General features: G+C 41.8%; 1 protein-coding gene across 15 annotated transcripts in view; it reads right to left on the reverse strand.

Moving 5' to 3' along the window:
* Positions 1-13,112, reverse strand: part of birc6 (baculoviral IAP repeat containing 6) — a 118,537-nt gene that overhangs the window by 62,573 nt on the left and 42,852 nt on the right. For 13 of the 15 annotated variants that reach the window (XM_034215005.1, XM_034215008.1, XM_034215006.1 and 10 more), the window contains exons 57-64: positions 11,822-11,953; positions 11,257-11,418; positions 10,965-11,138; positions 8,196-8,419; positions 7,064-7,397; positions 6,229-6,446; positions 4,790-4,954; positions 4,299-4,470 (exon numbers count right to left, since the gene is read on the reverse strand). In XM_034215005.1, coding sequence (XP_034070896.1) covers positions 4,299-4,470; positions 4,790-4,954; positions 6,229-6,446; positions 7,064-7,397; positions 8,196-8,419; positions 10,965-11,138; positions 11,257-11,418; positions 11,822-11,953 — 1,581 coding nt within the window. The remainder of the gene's footprint in view (positions 1-4,298; positions 4,471-4,789; positions 4,955-6,228; positions 6,447-7,063; positions 7,398-8,195; positions 8,420-10,964; positions 11,139-11,256; positions 11,419-11,821; positions 11,954-13,112) is intronic. The other 2 variants (XM_034215014.1, XM_034215010.1) reach the window with 1 other exon arrangement.

Below are 13,112 nucleotides of genomic sequence, written 5' to 3' on the forward strand. Positions count from 1 at the left end.
CTGACCTCCACACTGCTGAAGCCCACTGAGTACTGAGAGCTCTGCTGGAAGCTCATTTTTCAACCAGAGGTTTAACTGACTGGGAGTATAAGAGATGACCTGAGCATGGGGTCTAAGCTGCAGCACACAATCTACAGCCATGCTCCTGCTTCTTGCTAGAAACATTACAATCCAATTTGCTCACATTAAATTACAACAAACTATGACATAACAAAACCTAATCACAGTGGAAAGACATGCCTTTTATTCTTGAGTTTAAATATAAAAGTTTTGATAGGACAGTGTGTCCTATAAGCCTGGACTCATTACATGTATGGTACTGGGACTTACTTCAGTGTGATTTAAAACCAAGGCAGCCTCAGTTTCAGTCTAAGATGCTGTAGCTCCATCTGCTGTTTCATGTTGCAAAAATCCTCCATCTCTTCCACAAACACACAGGAACATACATACCTACCTCTACAGTCATCCAGAACTAGAGTGCAGTGCAGGAACTCTAGCCTGCAGTAATCACTAAAAGAGAAGACCAGAAAATCTGTCCACTCTCTCAGCCTTAAAGGCCGGTATCTGGCAGCCCTTCACATCATGACCAGAAATCAGTGGGTCAAAATATTTGACTGAACAACCCAAGAATAAGAACTCATCTGAACAAATATAAAAATAGGACCCCATGAAATGTTGCACAAAAGAGTGGGCATGCTGCTGTCCTGTTACTTAACAGGACTAACTTATTCACTTTACAGCCATCTTAGGCTGAATGTCCATATCAAGTTTTTTTCTGATCCCCCTTTAAAAGGAAGAGCGAGGTGGTGTGTAGTCGCATGGCTTTACCTTTTTTTCTGGTTGCACTGAGCACTTGTTGAACGTTTTCAGAAACATAAAATGAAGGCGAAGCTTGGCCGTGTTTGCTAATCATGAGCTGTATTTTTCAGACCGAATGGATCATAGAAAGCAAAGTAGCGATGCTAGTCCATCATATAGCTGCTGTTAGTGGTGATTTGTTAGGATGTTGTGCTACCAAAAAAACATTTTTAATCAATGATTTTATCACTGAGCACAATCTTGATTTTATGTTTTAACGGAAACTTGGATTGAACAAAATAACAGTGCAGCTGTTCTTATCGAATCAGAGTTGCTATTTTGTTCAATGATTCCATTCAATCCAGGAAGACATCTTATGGGATCTTTGATTCTTTTGAATATGTGGCCCTTCAGCTGAAATGCTCCTCTCGAGCTCTGTTCCTAAATATCTATAGACCACCCAAATACTGTGCAAGCTTTTTTGATGACTTTACTGAACTGCTGTCTATAGTGTGTATTGACTTTGACCGTCTAGTCATTGTTGGTGATTTTAACATCCATGTTGACAACCCCCAGGACAGAGGGGCTAAAGAACTGTTTTGTGTTCTTGATAGCTATGGACTGACTCAGCATGTGACGGAGCCCACGCACAATAAGGGGCACACTCTGGACTTAATTATCTCAAAGGGTCTGAATATCTCTAAGGTTGTGGTGACTGATGTTGCACTCTCTGATCATTCCTGTGTTTTCTTTGAGAGTTCTATTTCTGTTCACAAAAATGTTCAAAAAGAGGTAACCACAAAGCGATATTTAACTGAAAACACTAGGGAAATGTTTAATCAGAATTTCTCTTCCACACTTGCCCCTGCTAACATCTCAGTAAATGAGCTAGTAGATCATTTTAATTCAAAAATTAAAAATGTTATAGATGCCATTGCTCCAACTAAGGTAAAGGAAGTGTCTGGCAAGAAAATATCTCCATGGAGATAGGCCATGAGCGTGAGAGCAGAAAAAAGAGTGTCGAAAAAGTAGGTGGCGAAAAACAAATCTCCAGGTTCACTTTGAAATCTATAAAGAGAGACTTGGCCTTTATAATTTGGAATTGAAAAACGCACGACAATCGTTCTTCTCCGACATCATTACCAAAAACAAAAACAACAGCTACCGTCGACAGACTAACTAACCCCCCAGTGTCAGTAGCCTCTGAATTTCTATCCACCAGGGCGTGCAATGATCTTGCCTCCTTTTTCACTGACAAAATACAGAAAATCAGACAAGCAGTCAGTGCCTCTGCATCAGGAATAGCAAATGTGTTGTCCCTATCTCCACTTAACGTCAATTCAAACACCATGACACAATTCCATCAGATTAATGATAAAAACCTAGAGGACATTATTCAACTTCTGAAATCCTCCTCTTGCTGCCTTGATATTATTCCAACAGGATTTTTCAAAGATGTTTTTCCTTGCATGGCCTCAGATCTACTTCATATAGTAAACAAATCTCTTCAATCAGGTATTTTTCCACAGGCCCTGAAAACTGCAGTCATTAAACCGCTCTTAAAAAAGAATAATCTAGATGCTTCAGTAATGAACAATTACAGGCCCATATCAAACCTCCCATTTCTAGGTAAAATCATTGAAAAAGTTGTTTTTCAACAGTTGAGTAATTTCTTGCATTTAAATAACTGTTTCGATGTGTTCCAGTCAGGCTTTCGTCCAAACCACAGCACTGAGACTGCTCTTGTAAAGGTCTTTAATGACATCCACTTAAACACAGACAGCGGCAGAACTTCAGTGTTAGTATTATTAGATCTCTGCGCTGCGTTTGACACTGTTGACCACAGCATATTACTCGACCGACTAGAAAACTAAGTGGGACTTTCGAAAACAGTTCTAAATTGGTTTGAATCCTACTTAAAGGACAGAAACAACTTTGTTTCTATAGGTAAATACACATCTGAGTTGACAAATATGACATGTGGGGTTCCTCAAGGCTCCATCTTGGGGCCTCTTCTCTTTAACATCTACATGCTACCACTGGCTCAGATAATGAAGAACAACAAAATAAGTTACCATAGCTATGCAGATGACACACAAATTTACGTAACAATTTCACCAGGAGACTATGCTCCAATTCAAACACTGAGTAAGTGCATTGAACAAATCAATGACTGGATGTGTCAGAACTTTCTCCAATTAAACAAAGATAAAACTGAGGTAATGGTTTTTGGAGCCAAGTCAGAACGTATAAAAGTTAGCACTGAGCTTCAGTGTGCAATGTTCAAAACAACAGATAAAGCCAGAAATCTAGGTGTAGTCATGGACTCTGACCTGAGTTTCAACAGTCACATTAAAACAGCTACTAAATCAGCCTACTATCACCTAAAGAATATATCTAGGATTAAAAGACTAATGTCACAGCAGGATTTGGAAAAACTTGTCCATGCTTTTATCTTCAGTAGACTCGACTACTGCAATGGTGTCTTCACAGGTCTCACTAAAAAATCTATTAGGAAGCTGCAGCTGATTCAGAACGCTGCTGCTCGAGTCCTCACTAACACTAAGAAAGTGGATCACATCACTCCTGTTCTGAAGTCTTTACACTGGCTTCCTGTGTGTCAAAGAATAGATTTCAAAATACTGCTGCTGGTTTATAAAGCACTGAATGGTTTAGGTCCAAAATACATTTCTAACCTCCTGCTAAATTATGAACCATCCAGATCTCTCAGGTCTTCAGGGACTGGTCAGCTTTCTGTCCCCAGAGTCAGAACTAAACATGGTAAAGCAGCGTTCAGTTATTATGCTCCAAATATCTGGAACAAACTCCCAGAAACCTGCAGGTCTGCTGCAACTCTGACTACTTTTAAATCCAGCAAGAAGACTTTTCTTTTTGTCGCTGCTTTTAATTGAACTATTCATATCTTAGACTGCACTGTAACTTTTATCCATGTATTTTTTCTTTTAATGTTTATTTTATTATCTTTTCTTTTTAATGCCATTTTCTTAATGTCTTTCGTTTTTTGTAAAGCACTTTGAATTGCCTTGTGTTGAAAAGTGCTATATAAATAAACTTGCCTTGCCTTACCAAGCACTGAAGGGCTACCACCGTCATAATTTCAGGGTTTACCCCAGAAAAGTTAGACCCCCTTCACCTTTATCAGGTGTTGGTTTTCAGGAGGTGTAGCATTTAAAATCCTAGATAATTAAACCACACACAGATTGTGCTCATTTCACACACATGCTTCCTAAACCGAATGCGCTTAACAAAGATGATTTGTGGGTGTTGGTGGCATATTGGCAAGTTAATTCAATCTTAATTATAACTCACAATCGCACACAAACTCCCTCTAAATCTCTCTGTCTGTGTGTGTTGCTCTTTCTCTTAGCCACACTCATCAGTGTTAATCACAGCCAAAGACAGTTATTACTACATGGTGTCAAAATACTCCCTCTTGCTTTGGGTGTCTTGGCCTTCATTAGTAAAATCATGGAGCCTACCTGAGTCGTTGCGCAGGTAGGAGGACATGGCGGGGATGAGGCAGGACTGGCAGAGCAGCTCCTGCAGCACGGCGGGCAGCGCAGAGCTGTTGGAGGCTCGGCTCTCTGCGGAGCACGCCTCCGCACTCTGGCAGCTGCTGGAGCCGGCTGGGTTGATGTAGCTTGCTAACACCTGGTGAGAAAAACAATGTAGACACACTGTTGACCAATTACCAAAAAACCCTGTCCACTTTGTCTTAATTGACACATTTAAGTTCACACTTTACATGTATCTGGTATTAGTTTTTTTTAATATTGATAACATGTGCATACTAAGTTATTTTTATATGCAAGTCTATTCTCTTCACTTTATCAGCACTATACTTCTGCTGTTGTACTAATGTACATTTCCCCATTGCTGGGACAATGTTGGAATTCTGAAAGAAGTTTAGGCTCCATCCAAATTATTTTCAAAACTGGCTTTGAAATGATCTGACATTGAGTGGACTCACCTGCAGCAGACAGGTGACGTGTTCCTCTTCCAGCCGCTGTTTGGTGAGAGCCTGCTCCACGTCCCAGCCTGAGGCTGTGGATCCAGTACCAAAACCAGTGCCTTTAGCCCAGTACAGCTGCTGCTCCTCACTGGTGCCACCACCGTGACAACTGGACATCTGTGGCTGCGAAACACACACAATAATGTTTAGAGTTAGACGGATGGCTCTGGGTTGGGGATTTAAGAACACTCATTCTGAGAATGTATTACATTCCCCTTGTTTTTAAGGACAATGCTTGCCAGTGTATTGTTGGAGTGGAAAATAGAAATGGTTTATATTCTCTGGCCCTGAATAACACTCATTAGTTTCAGGGGTATATCAAAAGTCGACAGTATTAGCCACATAGAAGACACTGTCCAGACACTCTTTTTGTCAATACATCTGGGTGAGACATACACGCTTTGATTGACCTCTGTCTGTCATTTTTGGTTGTAAAGTTTCATGAGACTAATTATACAGCAATGTCAAGTTTAAAAAATGCTCTCAAGGAATACAAAGAAATGTCTACTATAGGAACTATCACACATAACTCAAATTGGGCTCATTTAATCCAAAAGGCTCTCACCTTTTCTGACATACATGTCTGAAAAGGTGTATCCAGATACATTCAAATACACCACTGTGGAATCATGAAAATAAAACATTTGTACATCAAGCAAACAACTTCATGTTTGTTTCCCTATACAGCCTCACATTAGAAAAATGTAGGAATGTCTTTAAAGGAATAGCTTAGAAAACATTTTCATTCAGATATCTAAAGGTAATACGTCAAGGAACCTAAATAAGGAGATTAACATTTCTTCCCGACAAGCTATCACAGCATGCTTATGTTTTTCTAGCTTGATATGAATAATATATAGTATATAGGAGCCAACATGGATGAAAAACATATGTTTTGTTTCGGAGTTGATGTTCTTATTTTGTGCTCTTATTGAAACTCTTGGACCGGGGGGCTGAGGGACGGCCACAGTGACAGGTCTCTGGCTTGTCACACAGAGGGGTGTCACCAAAACAACAACAAACACTGGGCATGCTGCTACCCTCTTTACACAGCTTCCAGAACATGGCTGGCCCTATTAAAGTCTGTGTATGTGGGCTTGTGTGTGAATAACTCTGCTGTCTGCTTCCACACTTTCACCCGACACTGCGTCCACATCACCCCTATCCTCCACGACCCCCACTGGCTACCCTTCAAACACCAGATTGACTTCACGATATCACTCATTACATCCAAAGCCATCAACAACCTTGGCAGCGCCCCCCCCTGCAGCCCATCAGGACTGAGCTCCGGACCTGGGGCGACAGGGAGTTTGCTGCAGCCCCCCCCATAAGGGTCTTTGAGCACTAGGAAAAGCGCTATATAAATATGACGTATTATTTTGAACAGCGGGCCGTACCTCGGACACGCTGCTGTTGGCGTTGGGGTTGCGGGGGGCGTGGTGGCTGAGGGCTGACAGACAGGCCAGGATGAGGTGGATTGCTCCGATCTCCAGAGCCATGCGGCGCAGCAGGACTCCGTCATCAGTTGTCAGAGGGGTGGTGCTGAACAGCGCCCGCAGCACGTGGAACGGCAGCGTGGGCAGCACGTTGGCGGACGGAGACTGGAGGATGTGACCTGAGAGGAAGCCAAAGCAGAACATTGATTTACTGGTCATCTGAAGACAATGTGATGCTGCTATGAAATAGTTTTGGTATTTGTAATGACCACTGAATAATGACACTATTGATATTCTGTTTGTGTCTGTCTAGCTGCGGCCTGATGTCTCACCCAACAAGATGGAAAAATACTCTGACATCAATAACCCATCAACATCTTTGTACATTCTGTTCTTATTTATCTTATGATGTTTACATGTAAATAGACTCCTGCATTCACTTAAAGCATTATCTGCTAAATTAAGCTTATTGTATTTTACAGGTATATATATATTTCACTTCTTCTGCATTACTTGCGCATTAGTTTTGCAACTTTTTCTTGCACTACTTTATTTCTATTTTGTTATTTCTTGCAATATTTGTATTATTATTATTATTATTTTGTATGTCTTATATATATTATGTTGCATTGTTGGAGGAGTCTGGGACTTAAGATTTTGTATATCACAATAAAACATTTGAATCTTGAGATGAATATTAAACTGACTAGAGAAGTAAGAATCAAATCAGACGTGAAAACCTCCATTTGTTTGTGAGGCACTCTGATGGTACTGGTAGCTGATTGGTCAGACTTACTGCCCTCTCCGTCGTCTGTGACCCCCAGCACCAGGCGGAGCAGGCACTGGGCATGCTTTCTCTCCTTCAGCAGCACCTCTGCGTACCCTGGCAGGCGCAGGAAGAGGCCGAACGCTGCCAGAGAGTGGGCCGGGATGGGAGACATGGTCTGCACTGAGGCTGAGGATGAGGACGATGACTGAGTCTGCTGCTTGTTGATTGGCGGGGGCTCGGCGGCGATGGACTCGGGGGCCTCGTACACCAGCTCGCCCGACTGCTCGATGGTCACCCACTCAAATTGGTCGCTGTCCTTGGGCTTCTCCTGCGTAGCGGAGGGCACCACGGGGGCACTCACCTGGGGACAGAGTGGAACGTTAGCAAAGGTGAGAGCTACGGGAGACAATGCTGACAGCAGGATGAGGAGGGCGAGTACTTTGCAGTGTCATGATGTAGCCAATTCAAGCTGAGGGAGACGAGGCTGTCCCCTCTACATACTGTGAATACGAAATATGAAACTCATCTCATGAAATGACCATTCAATTCAAGCGCTTATTCTTAACATGCTTCAATAGAGTGGTGCAGGATTGAGCCCTGAAGTCTATTCATTTTTAAACGTTCTTTTGGTTGGATCTCTAAAGAAAGATCTGTATTTAAATCAAGCTTAAAATATTTGAAATGTTATGTTCTCGACATCAAAAAAGGTCAGAAACTACCCCACTCATGAATGTCTGAATCTTCTATGTTTCTTAAAAACGGCAGTTGCCAATATTAGTGAATAAATAAGACCACTAAACATGATCACACTAACATTAGCCTCCTTTAGCTTAGCGGTGGTGACGTGCATTCATGTGACCGTACTGTAGTTTCTTTATGGCCTTAAAGCTTTTCCTTTGGTCGATTGCTTTTTCACATCAACAATCATAAAAGTGGTTGTTTATGTGTCATAAATGTGCATTTACCTGAGAGCTTCTTTCCTACAATATTCCAAATATCGACAGGAAATTCAAAATGTCTCAAAGGACCACGTGCGATGCTACCCTAGGGACGGCCTACCAAAATACGTCATTACTGCCGCACTCTACTGGTTCAAGATTAAGCCCTCCTTGACTGTCTTGGTTCTTTTATTGTTTAGCATATTTCTGTGTGAGGGTACCTGCTGAATGACATCAGGGTAGAGCATGGGCAGCCTCTCTGCGATGAGGGCCAGCCCCCCCATGCCTGCAAAGACCTGCAGCGGGGACTGGATGGGTTTGGTCTCCAGCAGAGACTCGTCCGTTGCAGCGTCCAGACCTTCGTCCCCTGGCGTCATGGGCTCATCCTCAGGACAGCTGTTCAGCATGTCACAGTGGTCCACTGCAAGCAGAGCAAACAGAGGACCTGTTGTGTGTTCACGCACTGTCTCACATTTTGGACACTTTATTAAATGTAGAACCTACTCTAAATAAAATATATAATATCTACAACTGGGATGTATGGGAGGGACACAAGAGAAAAAGGTGTCAGATTTGTTCACACGTGTTCCATATAAAACCCAACTTTAATGTTTTTATTTAAATGCTATAAGCCAGTGGCTGTTTCTGCCAAGTGTGGATTTCCTTTTTTTCACGATTATTGCATGGTCCTTGAAAATAAATTGGGTATTAAGTGGGGTTTAGCCTTACATATGCTTAAACGTGTATGCACATTTTGACTAGCATGGTGGTATTGTTGGTCTGAAGCCTATCATTTAAAAAATGTATAATTAGTATCACTGATTTTATTTTTTTCCCTCACTCGAAGTGGCTCTCATTTATCATCCTAGTTTCCTTCATTATCACATTTCTGGGGGATTTCATTTTTATTCTGTTGTTTTCTATAAAGTATGTGTGTTTGAATGTGTGTCTGTTTAATAATGTTTTCCCTGGTTGCATATCTTATTTCAATCGTTCTAGACTTCAGTGTTGAGCTGTGTGGTGAAGCACATCATCAGTCTATCACTCCCATCGCTCCAACAGTGCAGCAGAGAGCAGGAGGAGGAGGAGGAACACTGGCTCTCATTCATCAGCAGGTCTTAATGTCTGCAGTGGGGGGGGGGGGGGCTATCCTTGGATGAGCTATGTGCTGATCCAAAGACAGAAGATGAAACACCGTCCTAATGTCCTTGTTTACACTTATAATGTGAAGACAAAGTCAGACGCTCAAAATGAAACAAAGGGTGGAAAGCAAGACACACCACACCCCCCTCTACTAATGCTAACCCTCTACCAGTTTATTGTAGAAGCACAGTCTTACCGTTTTATGATAACATAAAACTCTGGTCTATTGATAGGTCATCCCTTAAAAGCCACTCATAATCTCTTACAGAGGAGAAATCTGGCAGATGACTCATCGCTCTGCACAACTTTCTAGATGTGTTTTTCTACCCAACACTTTGCTGGACCTCTCTCACCCTCTCAAATTCAAAAAGGCTTTATTGGCATGACCACAATAAAAGGCAGTCGTACCAAAGCACATTTGACAAGGTGGGAGAGTTTTTTTTTAAAAATGCAAATAATGTTAACAAGAATATGAAATATAAAATCAAGAAGGAATCTGAACATTATTAATTGATACCTAAGGTAGCCAGCCATGCTGTATTTGCATGTGAGTCTCACTCCATAGCTGATGGTCACCACACTGGGCTCAAACACCCACAGTCCAGCTCCGCTCATGTGAACTCTGTTATCTCTAAAATGTTAGCTGCAAGCTCTGATCTTTTGCACTGTCAGCACTGCTAGCCGCCAGTTCAGATGTTGAGAGTAATCCCTTAATCACAGATAGGGTCTGGATTTACATTTAGATTCTTTTTTTTTTTTACAAGTTTTGAAAGTCATGGCGATATGATAAGAAGAGAAAATGAAAGGATTTCTCTTGGTTGCTGGCTTAATGTGTGGCTTAATGGGACACTTAACAGTACATAAGAGCCGTTGTGACTTCCACATGTGCATTCGAGGGGGGAAAGAAACACACTTACAAAAAAAACCATTTTGTCCTTCAAATTAGAACATCTATGGTACTGAATTACACAACCATCCATCACAAACAGACCATAATGTGAACTATGGAGAGTGGGCAGGACATGGTGAACAGACAAAAGGTGCCTGAGCAGATCTGCAGATTCACCGGTGCTGAGATCATCAAAAAAGACATTGATGTCATGAATGAATGCAACCTCGTGCTGACCCTGGAGCCTGCAGATTTGGATGGCTAAATATAAGCAGTGCTAAAGGCATCACATCCATGGATCGGCAGTGTGGCCTTCTGGCTAAAGGAAGGTCAGCAGTTTGATCAACCTGTCCTCCTCACTAAATGTCCTTCCTTTATTATCCGTTTCATTTGATAAGCAAGGGTAATCAGAGTTAAAGGCTGCAAATAATTCCCTAATGCTTAAATACTAGGAACAGTATCCCTTGTATAACACAATCTTTCTAAATGCCATTTTAAGTACATGAAATCTGCATTGATAAAAAAACGCAACATGCAAAGACTTAAAGCAGCCTGACAATATATAACTCATCAGGTATAGATGAAGGAGGAGAGCCACTGGACGGGATTCTCACTGCAGCACAACGCGTTGAGAATGTGACTGCGTTGTAAGCCCCTAGACCTCTTTCTATTCACATTATCGGTATTGCAGTAACAAAAGGAAAATTGTTGTACAAATAAATCATCTCTTCATTTATTTATTTCCCTTTCAGATGGATGGACATTAGATTAAGGGTAGAGAAAGCCAAATCCTGGTTTAATTTGTTAGCTTTTTTAAATGTTCACATGCTTTGTATATACATGTTCGGAATATGTAAATAGTGTGGCCTTGAATTCCCACATGGGATTGGCAAAATGTTGGTATGAAACAGAATAATATAAATGAATGTTGAATGAACATTAGAGCTGTTGTTGGTACCTTTCTCCGTGCGCAGCCTCTTGAAGGAGTCTGTTTTTGAGAGGCCCGGGTCGGAGATGACCTTGGAGCCCAGTTTGACGGTCAGGTTGATGGACTGGTAGCCCTGTGGAAGTTTGCGGTCGTACAGGAGAGTCAGGAGCTGGGCCAGAGTCATCTCAGATGGGAGGGGCTGACCTGAGGGGAGCACAAAGAAAAGGCAAACACTCGTCCATGAGATGATCAGTTTCAGACTCAAACACTTGAATGTCATCAGATGTGAGTGAGCATGTGAACCCTGCCCTGTTTGCAGTACCTGGAAGCAGCTTGTGGTAGAGGTGGAAGACAGGCACACTGATGGTTTTGGCTGAGGGGTCCACTCCAGACGAAGCAGTCAACTTGTCACTCATCACGCGACCCCTCCTGGATGGAGGTCTGGGGGGGGTTGAAAGAGCTCGCTTGGACTGGGACTTCAAGCCTGAATACGGACACGGAGAACAGAGAGACAGGACTGGACTGTGAGTCTTGTTTTCATCGAATGAAATACACGTTCATATTTATTTTGGATCAAAATACAGAGGTTTAAAGCAACCAAGAACTTATCTATTATGCCAGTATTATACATGTCAAAACTCTGCCATGTGCTTATTAGACACTGAAACTGATCCTAGGACAGATAAAACATGACCATCCTATCTTATCGTAGATATTTTTCCATTGTTGCAGACGCTCTACTATTCATCCATCTATTCGGTGCTTTCTATTTGTGGGTGAATAATATACACAATTCCCTTTATTAATCTAATTTTGATGTTGTCTGCGGGGTAAGACTCAGAGGTGGTCTGTTGTCAGAGGAGTGTATTTGAAACACACAACAGTACCTGAGGCCACGACCACACTGTAGTTGTCCTGGAAGCCGCTGTCTGCTTTCATCTTCTCCTTCTCCTCATGGTTCTTCTTCTCCTTGTCCTCCTTCTGCTCATTGATTAGCTTGGCTGTAATGCTTGGTGTGTCTGTTTGGATAAATAGAAGATAGAATGATATCAAATTAGTAATAAAATAGTCCTATTGGGGCTTTATTTATTTAGTTATTGTAACAAAATAAATGTTGTTAAGCTTAAAACAGTGAACAAATATTCAATGAAAATGTGGCTTAGAGGCAGTAGATGTGGCTATTGCGGTGTTTTGTTGACAAATTGTCTGATGTTAAATGGTTACAACTACGTATATTTCTATTGAATTTATTTCTGAAGGTTAAACAAGCTGAATCGCAAACCTGAAAACTGGGATAAAATAAAATGACAAACATGTTGCAGCAGGGCCATTTGACTGTGAGGCTGAACCCCAGAGAGATGTGTCCAGACCTTGCTTCTCTTCCCATGACAGAGACAAATAGAGAAGCAGGAAGCCTCATATATCTCGGACCAGTGTTGTAGTCAAGTCACCAATTCACGACTCCAAGTCACTCTCGAGTTCCCACTTTTCGAGTCCAAGCCCGAGTCACCTAGGGAGAGTCGGAGTCGAGTCCAAGTCCGAGTCACCTAGGGAGAGTCGGAGTCGAGTCCAAGTCCGAGTCACCTAGGGAGAGTCGGAGTCGAGTCCAAGTCCGAGTCACCTAGGGAGAGTCGGAGTCGAGTCCAAGTCCGAGTCACCTAGGGAGAGTCGGAGTCGAGTCCAAGTCCGAGTCACCTAGGGAGAGTCGGAGTCGAGTCCAAGTCCGAGTCACCCAAGGAGTGTCCGAGTCGAGTCCGAGTCATCATTACCTGTGTTCGAGTCCGAGTCCAAGTCACCCAAGTCCGAGTCACAAGTCTTCATGTATTAATCTTCGTGGATATATGTGTTGAAATGTAGCTGCTCCTCTACATTGTTTTTATCCTGTCATGTTATACTCATCTGTCTATTGAACTGCTGTGAAGCCAGTTTGGCTACAATTCTTGTATAAAAGGTGCTATACAAATATAAAGCTTATTACTAATATTAATATTATTTTTATTATTGTAAATGACCTTTAATATTTCTAACTATATTTAAAATGAGTTACCTTTTAGAGAAGTGATTATATTTGTATGCCAATATTTTCTTATGGTAAAGTTTTCGTTTTGCACTTTTGATAGTAATAAGATTGAGACTCTTATTTTGAAGGAACTCATCTTGTTCTGAGTTTTGTTTGTC

Source organism: Gymnodraco acuticeps, unplaced genomic scaffold, assembly GCF_902827175.1.
Source record: "Gymnodraco acuticeps unplaced genomic scaffold, fGymAcu1.1, whole genome shotgun sequence".
Lineage (NCBI taxonomy): Eukaryota > Metazoa > Chordata > Actinopteri > Perciformes > Bathydraconidae > Gymnodraco > Gymnodraco acuticeps.